The 16401-nt window shown below is 37.0% G+C and overlaps 1 protein-coding gene across 1 annotated transcript in view; it reads right to left on the reverse strand.

The window, feature by feature from the left end:
* Positions 1–16401, reverse strand: part of Mid1 (midline 1) — a 118611-nt gene that overhangs the window by 27244 nt on the left and 74966 nt on the right. Inside the window, exons 5-6 of the mRNA XM_077106407.1 lie at positions 6576–6724; positions 52–179 (exon numbers count right to left, since the gene is read on the reverse strand). Of these exons, the coding sequence (XP_076962522.1) occupies positions 52–179; positions 6576–6724 (277 nt within the window). The remainder of the gene's footprint in view (positions 1–51; positions 180–6575; positions 6725–16401) is intronic.

Consider the following 16401-nt stretch of genomic DNA (forward strand, 5'->3'; position numbering starts at 1 on the left):
AAAGTGTATCACTGAAAGTAACAATATTAAACAGAACACAAAAGATAATACCTGTAAGGTAATCCAGACATTCCAGCAATTTCTTCTCTCGGGAAAAATCTAAGGCAAAGGTGTCAAATGTGTCATTGAGGTTGATTTCAGGAATTAGGACCTGAGAGGATGCAGTTGCCATGGAGACTCTGTAATTTAAACAAAACAACTTTTTAGAGATGTCAAGATGGTTTTCACCATCACTGTGGAGGCATTTAAAAAAAAAATAAAAGGAAAAGAAATACGATTCTTTTGAAAGTGCCTTCAGAAGAATCTAGATGGTACAACACAGGAACACAAAGAAATCGAATGCAAGCTTTAAAAAAAAAAAGCAAAGGAATTGGGAAAAACAACAGACTGCCTTCCACCTCTTCCTTTTTACTATCGGAAAAAAAAAGTCCCTGTGGAGGTGAAAGAATATTCATATTTCATGTTGCTGTATATTTAACAGCCTGGCCCCATCACATTGAACCAAGCAAGAAGCACATTGCTTCAGGCAGTTCTTCACACATCTGTCTGGGAAGCTGTTTGTTCCTTTCAGGCGGGCCCCTGCTCTACTTCAAAGGGGAGTCTCCAAAATTTCAAACTGCATAAAAGGCAAAGTGAAGATTAAAAAAGAATGTTTCCAGATATTGGATTAGTTTAATCAATTACTAGCCTCTCTCTAAAATAAACATTAAAAAAAGTTTTCGTCTGGCTCATTTTCATTCTCCTTGTATTCATTTTTTTTGCACCATATTCCCAGCAGATGCCATGGAAAATATTCATAAGCTTTCTCACAAATTCCCCCTGTGGATGCACTGTTTCTCCTTCTCACTTAGGCTTTCTGGTTAGTTCTCTTGTAAGAACTATAAAGCAAGGAAGGAATTGCTATGTATCAGTCACCTATGTGTCCTGAAATTGATTTGGAAAGTTCAGATATTAAGAGCAGAACATTTTACCTGGTTCAAAATGCAAGGGATTCCCTTAAAACCAAGAAAACTTTGGTCTGAAGTATACTACCTCTGAGTGATCAAACTATGCTGGACTTGTGATTTTTCTGAGTTGGTCATTTTGTTAAATTCTGTCAACATTAGGGCACTGGGAGTTTTTGTGCAAAGAAATGACTTTAAAATGATTTAGCTCTTAATACATAGTTACTTATTTTCAAATAAATATCATTGATGCTCATTTATACAAGGTCACAAAGCTGGTGACACCCAGGAGAAGTTTGAGTCTGTATTCTTCCATTTAATCTAGAAATTTTCCAACCCAGTTACCTTCCAAGGGTTATATATCCTCTTGAGGAATACTATTTAGTCTTAAAAAGGAATGAAACACTAACGTATATTCATCATGGATGAACCTTGAAAACACTGTGCTTAAAAAAGCTAGACACAAAAGATCACATACTGTATGATCTATATGCATGAAATGTCCAGAATAGGCAGATCATTAAATTATGTACTTTACAAAGGTTAATTTGCAAAATGTGAATTTTACCTCAATAAAAAAAGAATGCACTTGTGAAATGCTCAATATTCTTGGAAATACAGTTTCTACAGTTGCATTTCTGGCACATTTTCAGTGTTAAATAGGGAGGGAAGAGGTTAATCAGTAATGTCATAATTGGAATGCTATCAGAATCCACAGATAAACTAATGCTAAAGAGAAATAAACACTGGGAAGTTTCAAGTATATGAATGAGGGTGGAGAACCTAACTTTACCTCCTGATGGGGGTTACAAAAAGTAGTAAATAGCAGGGCTGTATGATTTTGCTGACTAAATATCGCACCTAAGTGAATTATGCTAATTATTGACACCAACAGCTGTTAATTTAGACTGATGTGTATGGGACTGCTGCTAGTCAAACTACTTTCAACAAATAGTCAACAATCATTTATAATGCCATTAAAGTATCTCACATACTGAAAAGTCCAAGCCATTTGCATCAATACAGAAAAGTCAAAAGATCTGTTATTAGTATTCCCCCCCTCAAAAAAAAAATTTCAAGGGAAAAGCTCTAGTTTATCCTGTTTTATAAACTCTAATGGGGAAAACTGCACTAAGCTATTAAGAAACAAGCACTGAACTTCTGATTGCACTGCTTTGCTGCTTGATGTGGCAGTTTGTGCTAAACAGGTTCAAGATTGCTCTGAACACAGATAACCTGGCTTTGAGATTTCTCTGCTCAATGGCTGAAGCCACTTGTTCAGGCTCATCCCAAATAGACTTTGTTCCCAAGTTTCTCCTGGTTCTATGGCCAACAAACAATTAAATAAAGCATGTTTTTGTCAAATGACATGTATAAAACAGCTGTCATCTTGATGGTGGGAACCAAAAGAATTAAAGTGCCTAGCCTGGGAGGCAAAGACTGACAACAAGAATCTTTGGGGATTACTGCAGCTTTTAACACCTACATTTTTTTTCCTTGATGGAAGAAGGAAAGATATTTATCTTTGGCAACAATTTCAATTTTTTAATTGGAATGACAGTCAAAGAGGAAATCTGCCAAATGCAATATTGTAGGTCACGTTTTTATTTCTCAAATCCTTAATACCCATCTTCTGGCCTTTTAGATAAATTGCCAATATCCACCAAGGGCACTCAGGCTGTGCCACTTCCTCGGTTCTTTAAAGTCCTTAAATTCCTAGTGCACGTGTGTGCACATGTGCGCGCGCACGCACACACACACACACACCCGTAGGGGTGTGTGTTAAACTCTTCTTAACATATTGGAGCAAAGACCTTGTGTCCCATCATGATGCATAGAAGGTGAGTTGCACATTACTCCCTGTTTCTATTTCTGCTTTGATGTCCCTAATCCATGACACTTAGTTAATAGTGACTACATGGGGCCAGTTTTCCAAAAGGTCTATGTGTCTAGAGCTATACTGTTCACAGGGCTTCTGCCTAACAATGCACATCACCATGGTAAAACCCAGTGAGGTCTCACAGTAAGACAATGTGTTCTACTTTGGTTAGTTTAGGAATTCCCAAACACATTTGGCCCTGTAACTTTCCTATTGTCATAACACCTCTCAACACCTTGCAACTATACTTCAAATCCAATGAATGAGATATGCTCTAATTTTTAAAGCAAAGCAATGTCTTTCCAGAGTTGACAAATGGTGTCCTTAGCTTTATATTCTGGAAAAGTCTGACAAATTTTTGAACTGCCTGTGGCAGTGAGGAACTGAGTGATCACCTTGCGCTAGAGAACCTCTTAAGTGTTCTGAAAAATGGATTCCTTTCAGAGAGAATTTTCATTTCACCATCCTTTTGATACACATAATTTGTGATTTTAATTTTAGATTCTTTATAAATGGTAAATCAGCTTTCTTATGCTTAGATTTACCAAACAGTTTTGCTCATTTAGTATGTTAAAAAATGTCTATACAATCACATCAAAGACATATATATTAATGAATCTATATGTATTAATGAATGTATAACATACTATAATATGTTGTACATTCTATTTGCATTCATCTAGTGAGTGGGAGGAAGGGAATTAGCATTTATTGCATGTTCACTTTGTAACAGGAACTGGACTAATGCTTTTACCATGTTATTTTATTTTATCCTTACAGCAACTGGCCCTGTTTACACATCATTCTTTCATTCACTCGTTCATTCACATGGGGAAGTTTGCAATGTGCTGGGGCTATAATAGCCATAACAAGCTCACTAGGATTCCTGCCCACTTGGAACATATAAGCAAAATTAGACTCAGAAGTGTTAATGAGCAGTTCCACTGCTGTCCATAATTACTAAGCAATTAGCACAGTGCCAAACAGTTAATTCCAAAGCATATGCATCTCCTACAATGTAAAGCTTAAGTCTCAGTCTCTCTCTCTCTCTCTCTCTCTGTTTCTGAATTTTAGCCTATAGGAGAACATCTACTTTAACTGAAGTAATGAGGTTGAAAAACCTCATATAAGTCTCATTTTAAGAATGCCTGCAGGATTTGAAGTTTCTTCTGGGTGCCATACTTGAAGAATGAAGATGATTTGGAAGTATACAGGAGCCAAAACCCAAGACAGATACAATAGGAGACAAAACTAGGAAGTCATGTTGTAAAGAGGCAGGCTGAAGAACAGAGGCAGCTAGACAGAGAGAAGCATCGGAATAAAGACATAACAGGAGGGCTCAGCTGACATCAAAATATGAAAATATACATCCAGCTAGCATTGATGTAGTGTCTATGATGCTTAAGGCCTGTTCTGAAGGGATTTCAACAATGTTATCACAATAGGGATAACTAATATGAACCATTTTCTAACTACAAAAGAGCTCCAAAGAACCACATTTAAATAGGGGCAGTAATGAGAGATTTGAACTCAGTACTCCCCACTTCTTATCCAAGTCCAGTGCCCTTTTACTACATCACAGTTGCTTCAAAGAAAAAACCTCAGAAATGAACCAAAGAGGTTGATAAATGAGAGATGGGAAGACAGGAGACTACAGAAATAGGGACAAGGGCTTCTAGCAGATTTTTATAGGCACGGTGGACTCAAACTCTAGAGAAGCATACTCTTTATGGAAAAAGAAATTCAAGTCATGTTTCCATTTCTGATAAGTTGGGCTTGTTTACAACGGAGCTGAATGAGACCAGTCATGTCTCATCAGAATGGAAGGCATTCATGCACCCATTCATGTGCTTATGCTATGCTTCAAATGCAGGCCTTCTTTTAGCATTACTCTTCGAGGGTCAATTCTCACCCAACTGCTGGTGAGAATTTATTCATGTTTCACATGGTTGAATTTGGAGGGATTGCTGAGGAATGCAGCTCAGAGTAGCCATGTTATCTGGACACGTCCCAGGTAGAGAAATGGTCTTTTGGATCCCAGTTGGGAATCTTGACCTAAGTATAAATGCTATCTGTATTACGGTGTTCTGGGTACACTGGAATATTAAAGCTGTTTAAAGTTTTTAACTTTAGGAAGAAGGATGAGCAATTAATTGGATGTGGTCCAGATGACAGCAGTGCAAACAATTAAACATTTGGAACCTGGGAGTCAGAAGGAAAGAAACTGGGCTCTCACAGTGGGGAAGTCAGAAAATGGATAATAGCCAGCTGTTATCCATGTTCTTTAGAAGAGATACATATCTAACCAGCTGCAAAAAGAATTCTTCTCAAATATAAGAAATAAAACAGTTAAGCTAGTAGACCAGAGTTGCAAAAATACTGTTCACTGATCTTAAAGAACAATGAAAATGGAATTGTCAATGCTTACCTCTAGATGATATTTTGAGAATCAGCACAATGCTCAACACATGCAAGCACTTAATACATGTTAGCTTTCTTTCTCCTTTGAAGAAATTCAAGTTATAAGAGGGTGAGTATGGGACTGGGTTTATAGCTTAGTTGGTACAGTGCTTGTCTAGCATGCACAAGGCACTGGGTGCAATTCCCAGCACCACAAAAAAAAAAAAAAAAAAAAAAAAAAAAGATGGTGAGCATGCCCCCTCACCAGCCATGGGCTGGCAAAACAGAACCTGTAACCTATTTGGTAAATTGTTTTATTGACATACAGCCATGCCCATTTGTTTCCTCTTGCTGTTGTGAAGTTATACTGGCAGGGTTTACTAGTTGTAACTTAGACCTTATAACCCACAAAGCCAAAAAATTCTTATTCTCTGATCCTTTACAGAAAAAGTTTGCCAATCCCTGTTTTGGAATAAACACCAGCATGAACAAGCTCTCTGGGATATTTTAGTGATAGGATTCTATTATCATTTTGCATAAAGGGCAGTTACCTCTGAAAATGAGAATGAATGAAAAGTCAAGGCCATTTCATTGCTCAGAAATGTCATTACATGGTGTTAGTTTTACTCAATCCAGTCTAGATCATCTCTGTGGATCCAATGGAATTACTAGAGGTGTTTGCTTGCCATCCATGGAGATGAGTAATTTTTATGACAATCAAGTAGGTGTACTAAATGAATACTCATCCTTGCCAGTTTCACAGCTGAGCTGACCACTGAGTAAACATCACTTTATAGTTCCCTCCCCTGAAATAGAAGGTGTTTTAAAAGAAGACAGGATGAGGTTGACCGATTGGCCCTCTGTCTTCCATATGAGTCAGCCTTGACCTTTTCAGGTGAGGCCAAGCTTCTGAACCAAGTAAAAACAGGCCTCACACAATGACACCTGTGTGATGTTTTTTCAGACAGATGCTGAAGAGTGCAATAGAAGATAAGATCCCCTTTTATGCTTCTGCCTTCATTTTGTTTCTTTGTTACCAAGTGCACAATGAGATAGGGACTAAGATTCACAAGAAATGCTATTCATGTTCCATCAAAAGCTCCTGCTCAAAAAAAGAGGTTGATTTTATTCTTTATAACTGGTGGACTCTTGTTTCAAAGTCCTTGAATACTGAAAGGGCTGACATGTCAAAGGGAAGCATCTTTGGCTGGAGTGAAAGAGCTTGAAACCTCTATTGTCTCTGTTCCTCAACCTTGAAAAACAAAAGCACTGAGAGAGTAAGACCAGTCAATCACATCCCATATACAAGGGATCAGCAGCCCAAGAACCTCACACTGGACCCCTAAACTTACCTCTCAGTGATATTCTTAGCAGTCTGTAGGAAGCGGGCATGATCATTCTCCTTCAGAGAGTGTTCTGCTTGGGAGATGAGGGATGCTGACCGTTCAATGCACTGTTTGCAGTTTGCAATCTGCTGAGCCAGTTTGCGAAGCCTCATCACCTTGAACAAAAGAGACAAGGACACATATGGTTACATGGTAAGTGCCTCCAGTGAAAAGGCATCAGACTGGACCATTGTGATGTGTGTGCTCTATAGTATGTAAGCCATCTTTCTATAAAAGTTCAAAAGTAAGCATAGAGATAGCAAAATCAGGTAAAGCCCAGTCATGGAACTCTTGTTAGAGATATACTTTCTCTTCTTGGAGAAGTGTTGCTAATTCATTTTATGAGGAAACACTGAATTGCTAATTGCTTCCCTGTTAATGGGAAAAAAAGGTGTTACCCACTGTCAAATTACAAAGGGTCATCAGATCTCTTCCCTCCACTATTCCACACAATTACTCCAAGAACATAGGGAACTTTGGAAGTTTATTTCAGGTTTCCTTCTGTTCCATTAAGAAAACAAAACAGCTCTATAGGTGTAAATTTGAGGCTTTAGCAAAAATCATTTTCTAGAAACTTCTTTGTAATTCATGTAATAAAATTGTGATATAAATGCATTAGGTATTACTATTCCCCACTCTACCTAAAACTCATGTATTAAATTAACAGAAAGGGAGCATTTTTCCCATTGATTAATATTTTTCCTGTTGAGCAGATGAGAGAACGCCAAAAAAAGCACAGCTGGGCCATTTCCCCTCGCTGGGAACGTCATTTCCAGGCACTTTGTGCTTACTTGATAACTAAGAACTATTTTGATAAGCATTTCCCAGTTGGGATAAAAATGCATATTTGCTTCACAACCTCCATTCCAATTCCCATTTCTGTCTTGTTTGAAAATGACTCTCAAACGTAATAGACCATAACCTCCCAGGCAGGCCAAGATAAGTCCAAGGTAACCCACTTGACCGTCACTCTGGTGCTTGAAATGTGCTGTGAGATGAAGCCCTTTGGCCAGAAGCCAAGTTAAAATTAGACCACTAATTGGAATTGCCGTGTGCCTAGTGCCCCCATCTATACACCCGGGGACAGATTTTGGCTGGCTTTATGATAATTCCGGAATGGAAAATAGCCTTGGGTGAAAGGGTAGGGAGGAGGCCGGTTAATCTGTCTTGCAGACAAGGCTGGCTCAGGCTCCCTCCAGAATTCCTGCTAACTCCAAGAAATTCCTTCTTTCTCCAAGTCATCATTATCATCCCCGGACAACTCTAATCGAAGAAAAGGAAGGAAAGAGATGTCAGAACTCTAGGCCTCTAAGGAACATCCAATTCCAAGTACGGACTACAGCAAACAAAGGAAATTCATGCTGAATTGAGAGGCACCAGGCACAAGATATCAGGGTGAGAAAAATTCCTGAAAGTAAAGAGTCAAAGATTGAAATGTCAAAACTTTGGGGAAAATACTATGATATCTTGAGCCTGGTAAAAGACATAACATTATGATTGTTGTTACTATCCCCAGAACATTATCTGTGTACCTGGGTTGAATAAAATGACACTTATTTTATACCAAATAGAATTTAGCTTTTGTCATCCTTATATCCACAGGCAAACCCAACAAAGCATCCACTCCAATTCAAGTTATTGAACACACCTATTAGAAACTAACAGAGGCAAGAAAAATTCCACGAGGAAAAATAACTTACAGTGCCTAGAATAAACCAAGTGCATGGAATACTTAATTACACAACATAAAGAATAATTTAAATTACATGGCAAAATAGAAGATATTTGATACAATTCTAACAAAAGAAAACAAGGTTGAAATATTCTTGTAGAATAATTTCATGCCAATCATTTATCATTTGGATATGTCTGAGAAGATGACACAGATTACAAATGTGAATGACTGCACTCCAGTTTCATCATTTTCTTCTTCTATCATGATACCAGAAATTAAAAATAACAAAAGAAGAAGAGAAAGAAAAAGCCCCAAATCATGCATGGAAACAAAACAAAAATAAGAGCCTCCTATGAAAATATTAGAATGTTCTACAAAGAACGATTTGGGGCTAATCTTAGCTATATATTAGTGCACAATTCCATCTCATATATGACGATCAGAGCTTCTCAAGTACTGTGCAAAAGATGAGTTAGGGATCTTTTCCAAAGAAAAACTGTAGATGTTTGGGCAAATCCTCCAATATTTTAGTTAAGGAATTGTAATTGGCAGAGTAGCAGGAATTTGCATTTTAACAAACAGTGAAGGTTTATTAATAAGCAGGAGATGAATAAATAATATGGTCAGAACTAACATTAAAAAATAAAATAGAAGAAAATAGCAGAGCATATTTCTGGTAGAAAAGGCAAGTTGCATTTTGTAAAACATATGTCATGTGTGTTTTACACTTGATTGTGATACCATATGTATTTCTTATGTGGGTTACATTATAAAAATGAGAAATTAAAAACACTGCTCAAAGTTAGGTGTTCACAAATATGGTGTATGGACCAAATTCAGCATCAAGATTGTATAAATAAAGTTTTATTGGCACACTGTCACATTCTTTTGTGTAGGAATCATCTGTGGCTGCTTTCATGTTACAATATTGCCAGAAGTAAGTTGTTGCAACAGAGACTACATGGCAAAACCAAAAGTATTTATTAGCCCTTCACAGAAAAACTTAACTAACTCCTAGCATAAATGATTCTAGTCAGATGGCCTTGACTCAAACCCATTCTGAAACCCTGTGCTACATGCTACAGCACTTAAAATTCTAACATAGAGCACTGAGCAAAATACTTAATTTTTCATTATACAATACTTTTAATATTTTAGAAATCTGACAACATGAATAAAATCTGGTAATTTAAAAGAAATGTTAGACCATGACACATAAGAGTCTACATATGCAAGTATCAAAGCCAGGGAGGAAATTTTTCAGGTGACTCTATCCCTTTTGCCTTTAAAAAGTGAGATTGCCACATTGTAACTTTTGAATTTCACTCTATACTCATCATGGAAATATTCTATTAGAATCTCCTTGTAACCAGGCATAGGCCTGTTGATATCATTCTATTTTTGGTTTATTATACCTTACATACTGTTTTAAAAGCAGACTTAATTTGCTTTAAATGCATTTTAAATATGTGCTTTTGTACATTTGTAGTATACACACCCCCAAATAGCTATATGCAATCAGCAAGTGCTCTCAGTTAACAGGACTACCTGAATTGACCATGAGAACTGGACTTAGCACTGTTTTAAGGCCATAAACAATATGACCATTTAGTCCAAGTGAATTCTCTTAAATTATGGAGAATTCGAGTACATAAAGGCAGTGCAGAGAAGGGGCCCTGTGTTTGCACATTGAAAGAACTCACTTCCTTGGGAGTTTGTTGTGTCTTGACAAAAAATTCACCCTTGACTGCAGAGTAGAAGCAGCAGCATCTTTCTCAGGGAGTTTCGTGCGTAGCCTGCAGTCTATGCAGTCTACACCCCCATACAGGCTAGGGAGCTCTTCCAAGAGCATAAAGCAGCAGTATATACTGATGTGCTGCACTATCACCTGCTGGCAACTTCCTTCACCTGCCTATTTCCAAGTGCTTGTCAGAGGGCCCCACTGTCCCTGCTCCTGACTCAGTGATAAGACTGCCCTGCAACTGCCCTGGGCTGCAGGGACCCACCCCACAGAGGGCCCCAGGTCCACACATGGCCTCCCTCCCTGGCACCTCAGATTTCCAGGGTGTTGGCCTTCCCACCCTTCCTCTTGGAAACATGCTTGTGATGCAACATAATGTGACCAGGGACTCAAATCATTGTGTATCCCAGGCTTTGGAGTCAACTAATCCTTGCTCATGCATCAAAGTATTAACCCAAGGGAAAGCCAAACTGTGCCCTCCTCCTTTCCAGTAACATCTGCCACATAATACTGCCTGCTGAGATAATGTCTCCAAGCAAATGGACACTTCAAAAAAGTGTACAATTTTAAACATACAGAAAAAATTTAAAGTAATATGATGAACTATCCCAAATGTACTACCAAATCTCAGTATTGTCATAATACCAGCATCAAAATTTTGAAGAGAAGGTAACATCATCAATGGCACTAATGCCCCTGTGTGGCCCTTTCTAACCTCCTTCACATCTCTCCAAGAGAAAAGAGCTCCTGAATTCAGAACTGCTCACCCAAGACACTTGTGCTTAAACAACATATAGGATTTGGGGGTTAGCTTATGAAATCTTATGTAACTCTCCCTATTGTATACAAATCATTATAAGATTTGTTTATGACTTTGTGATTTGTCAACGATAATTCATATCACTGTAGTTCATTAATTTTAATTTCTGAAGACTTTCACTACATAATTAAAAATCTGTGTCTTATAAAGACAACTCTATTGAGATAACTGACACGACATTGCAAATTTGAAAATTTGAAAAATTTTCCAATATATATATTCCCATGAAAGAGTATGCTGGTGCCTAAAAAAATCTACTACATTTTTGGAGGTTCCTAGTGCTATGAAGTTTTCCCTTGGACAGATAGGTGATTGTTCCGATGTTTTAATCTTTGATTTATGATTTCTTGTTTTAATGTTTGGTCTCAGAAGTCCTTCTTAACCTGAGAGTATATACATGGTTTCTATTAAACATAGTTAAAATAATGTCAATATTTTAGGTTTGGGAGAGTACATAGTATCTCTATCACATAAACATTTTTGGTTTTGTTTTTGTAAACAACCTTTTAAAAATGGAGGAAACTCCATTTTTAGGAGTTAGGCAATGGGTTGTACTTAGCTGACACCTGTTTTTATTGGGGTGGGGGCTTCTTTAATTTTTATTCTGTTGTGCTTTTTCTAACTTCATTTGAGAGCTCATTCTTTTTACTATGTTTTCTTTGCCTTTTGTAAATAATCGAAGGCAATCACTTTGCATTCAAATAACTTTTGGCTGCTTATTGCTTATGACATACAGCCTGTCATTGCAGTACATTTCTGTGGTTGAACTGAGGGACTCATGCATGCCAGGCAAGAACTATTCCACTGAACCACATCCCTAGCCCTCATTGTGGTGCATTTCTAAAGTTGTTTTGAAAATGTATTTATTAGTACATTATAAAGTTTCCAAACATTGTAAAAAACATTATTTTCACTGCTGACAGTATCTAATTCATTTCACTGTGTGGTCCTTAGAGGAGGGGTTATATGGTGTTCAGTCCTGAAAATTTGCTTCCCTTCCAACCAAGTATGAGACATTAAAAGAAAAAAGGAGATACAACTCTAGCAACTTGGGGGGCTGAGGCAGGAGTATTGCAAGTTCAAAGTCAGCCTCAGAAATTTAAGAAGGCCCTAAGCAACTTAGTGAATCTCTGTTTCAAAATAAACACTAATGAAAAGGGATGGGGATGTGGCTCAGTGGTTGAGCATCAGAAGGAAGGAAGGAAGGAAGGAAGGAAGGAAGGAAGGAAGGAAGGAAGGAAGGAAGGAAGGAAGTCAATGTCCCATGTGCTGGGCATGGTCATATATGCTTATAATCCCAGTAACTTTGGAGGCTAAAACAGGAGGATTGGTAAGGTTAAGCCAGCTTCAACAACTCAGACCCTCAGGAACCTAGTGAGAACCTGTCTCAAAATAAAACACAAAGGAGGAAAAATATAAGGGGGAGAAATGAATTACAGTAGAGGGGGTAGAGAGAGAAGAGGGGAGGGGAGGGGGGAGGGGGGATAGTAGAGGATAGGAAAGGCAGCAGAATACAACAGACACCAGAATGGCAATATGTAAATCAATGGTTGTGCAACTGATGTGATTCTGCAATCTGTATATGGGGTAAAAATGGGAGCTCATATCCCACTTGAATCAAAGTGTGAAATATGATATATCAAGAACTATGTAATGTTTTGAACAACCTACAATAAAAATTAATTTAAAAAAAATAAAATAAAACACAAAAAAGATTGGTAATATAGCTCAGTGGTGAAGCACCCCTGGGTTCAATTCCCAATACTTCCCACCAAAAAAAGTCCCATATGAAGTTTATATATTACATATATACTTTCCTAGTTTTTGAGTGGAAAAATCAATGGGCATCTGCCATGCTTTAATGCTATTCAGTCTCGTTTGTGCCTTCTGTATTTATGGGATTCCTCAGGTGGATGTCAAAACTCAGTTTCCAAATTTCCTTTAGAGCTGTTTTTTTTTAATTTAAGTTTATTTTCAAAACATGTTTACTTTCAAAACTTCTAGTTTGCTGGCTTTGATTTTATTTTTTCTAATTTCATGGTTTCACTTTTTTCTTTGCTTTTTTTCCCTTCTTTTATTTTTGTTTTCTTTTTCAGTTTTTCTTTGCTCTTTTAAAAGTTATTTCTTCATTTATCCCTTTGAGAAATATTTTAAAACTATATCTTTTAAAGTATTTTTTGTATTCTTCCACATAACTAATTTCCTCTGGAATAAGATAATAAGATTACTGTATTTGCTTTGGAATTGGGTTTCAGTTTTGAATGGGAGAAGTCATGTATGATTCTTTGCTTTCTCGTTCTTCTTGATCAGGCTGCCCTATCTTGACAGTTTCACAGTTGCCCTCTCCCAGTCTGCAGAAGATTCAGGAGTTTCTCTTTGTGCAGAATGATTCTCTTTGTTTCTGAGGTTCCTGCTTTGTGAGATATCAGAAAGAGCATGACACAGGCCTCAACCTAGCAACTGACTTGTCCCACAGTCCCAGACCTGAAGTTTGTTAAAAGCTATGACACTAAGCAGAGGTTGGCAATAATCTTTTTCAGTTCCTTTTAATGATCTGAGAAGCCTTCAAAAGTCAGTGAGTAGCATTAAGCAATGATTTCTGTCCCAGTCTTATCTGAGGCACTTCTAGATCCTTTTCCCCAAATCATCAAGAATGACTTAGTGGGGTTGGGGTTGTGGCTCAATGGTAGAACACTCATCTGGCACTTGTGATGCACTGGGTTTGATTCTCAGTACCACATAAAAATAAATAAATGAAATAAAGGCATTGTATCTATCTACAACTAAAAAAATTATTTTAAAAAGTATGACTTAGCCATAAGGGTTGAAACCATACCTGCTTCAGCCTTTTCCAGACCAAATGATGCTAGCCTGTGTTAGCCACAGTCAGGGCTTTGCACTATTTTTATCCCATTTCTGTCCCATGGAGATACTTATCTTGTTTCAGTCCAGCTATCTCGCTTTGCTTTTCTATTTCATTATGTTCTCTACCAATGTCAAGGGGTTGGGGTAGGGAGAATGCACCAAAGCAAGTGCCGGCACCATCATGGCTAAAACGGGGACATCCTTCACTACTGTGAGATAAACTGAGATATGAGATAAACTCTCATAGTTCATATTATGCAAGGGCAAGGCAGGCATGCTGACTAGAAAGTTGTGTATGCCATTGCAGGCCGAATACAGGATCCTCAAAAATGTGCACTGCAATCTTTGAGTACATTACCTTACACAGCCTAACAGACTTTGCAAATGTTATTACATTAGGGATTTGGGTGTGGGGAGGTTGTCTTTGATTATGTAGGAAATTTCAATGTAATCACCAAGATCTTTATAAAAAAAAATAGGGAGGCTCAGGTCCATGAAGAAGGGAGGAGGGAAACAGAGGTCAGAACAAATTGTGGAGCCAAAAAATAAGAGTGGCCTGAATGAGCTCAGAAAAGGCAAGGAATTGGTTCTCCCCCAGAAGAAACTGTGCTGCCAAAATCGTGACTTTAACCCAGTGAGACTGACTGTGGTCTTCTGAATTCTACAACACTAACATAATAAATCTGAATTGTTTTAAGCCAACAGCATGGTAATTTAGAAACTGATATGAATAGAGTTCTAAGCCTCAACATTGACAGGAATAATGAGCTTGTTTGTTTTTTTTTAATTTGAGAGAGATTGCTTAGCTTGAACAGTAAATAATAACGTAGTGTTTATTTCAAAATTGCTAAAACATTAAATTTCAAATATTCATACCACAGAAAAAACAGTATGAGGTGATGGATATGTTAATTAACTTAGTTTAATTATTCCACCTTATGCTCATCAGTCATAACATCACCTGTACTCCACAATACATATAGTGACAATTTACCTATTTACAATTAAAAATTGAAAACAAACTAATATAAGTATTGAAATCTGATCCCTTTTCCATGCATACTAATTATTATAATTAGTTGAGGCTGAACATCAGGCATCCAGGCATCTGAGAACCTAGAAGGTGTAAGAAATTAAGAGATGTGCCCATGTGGTACATGATGATGATGGAGAGGAAAAAGTATCCTCTAAGGATTCCAGGTGGACACTCAGTGCTCATGTCCACTGGACAGCCAGAGTGTTTAGGAAAGTAGCTTCCAGCCCAGGTGAGACCTATTGGCCACGGAATATTGTCATGTCAATCTGTTAATTCACTATGATAGCTTTAAGATCAATTAACTTGACTTTAATTTTTTTGATTAGCATTATAATTTACATGTATACTTTTCAATCTCAATAGAGTAATCTAAAACATTGCACAATATTGGAAGGTACCTGTTAAATTTTGTAGGACACAGAGAAAAGTAACTACTTTAGTCCTTGCATGATTACTGTTTTTTTTAAGCATTTATAATTTGTTTTAAGTATACATAGTTCATTAAAGTACAGGTATGAGAAGTAATAATAGAAACTCAAAAATTTCTTGGACCATGAATGTTTCTATTTTTAAAATATTTAGAAAAATTATCCTTTGAATGTAGTAGAAAAATGGGTAAAATTAAAAGGATTATAAGTGTTTCAATTAAATATTACTAATTTGAAAATAGAACAAAGTGAAGAATTCTAAAGTCTAACAGTTTTTGAATCAATTTTTAATAAATGATTATAAAGGTGAAATATAAAATGATAAATTTCTTTTTGAATACAGTTTGCTGGAAAACCATTTTAAAAAACATAAACATTAGAAAAGAAGTACTACTAATATATTCACAAAGGAGTCTATGATATAATGAAAGTTTTGCCACTGTGAGCTTATTTAACCTGTCTTAATTCCCTCAAGGGCATGGGAAAGTAGTTCATAATTTCTATATATATAAAGTTTGATTCATTTTTAATTTATTTAATGCTGTATTGATTGCTAGGATATTTCAATAAATATGAAATGAACTCTGCCTCTATGGAACACACAATGGCCAAGCCCTGGAGTTGGCTAATGGTGCAGCCCTTGATTACAGAAGTGCACAGGAAACCATAATACAAACAAAAAGGGGTGGGGGAACAATTGCCAAACAAGGACCTTTGAACTAAGTATTAAAGACTGCTATGGATTAAATGAAATTTGATCCCCACTCAAACTCATATTGAGGCTTGATCACCACTATAATGGTTTTGAGAGGTGGTAAGGTCTTTAAGAGGCATTTGGGGTCATAGGGAATACTACACTTGGAAGAGATTAATGGCTATCTCAAAGGAGTAGGTTCAGTCTTGTAGGATTGGATTAGTTACCACATGACTGAGTTGTTATGAAGGAATCCCCCTCCAGCCATGTACTTTATACATGCCTATTTCCCCTTATGCTTCGCAATAATGTCACACAACTAGGGGATCCTTCCTAGATGTGGATACCATGCAGTTTGGTCTTTTTAGTGACCAAAATCATGAGCCAAATAAAACTCTTTTCTTTATACATTATCCAATATCAGGTATTTTGTTATAGCAGTACAAAATAGACTGATATAAAGACGTAAAAAGGAAGTATAGTAAAAGTAGAAAAGAGGGTGTTTGTCATTTTCAAAGCCACTGAAATAATATG

The sequence above is a fragment of the Callospermophilus lateralis genome, chromosome X (genome assembly GCF_048772815.1).
Source record: "Callospermophilus lateralis isolate mCalLat2 chromosome X, mCalLat2.hap1, whole genome shotgun sequence".
Taxonomy (NCBI): domain Eukaryota; kingdom Metazoa; phylum Chordata; class Mammalia; order Rodentia; family Sciuridae; genus Callospermophilus; species Callospermophilus lateralis.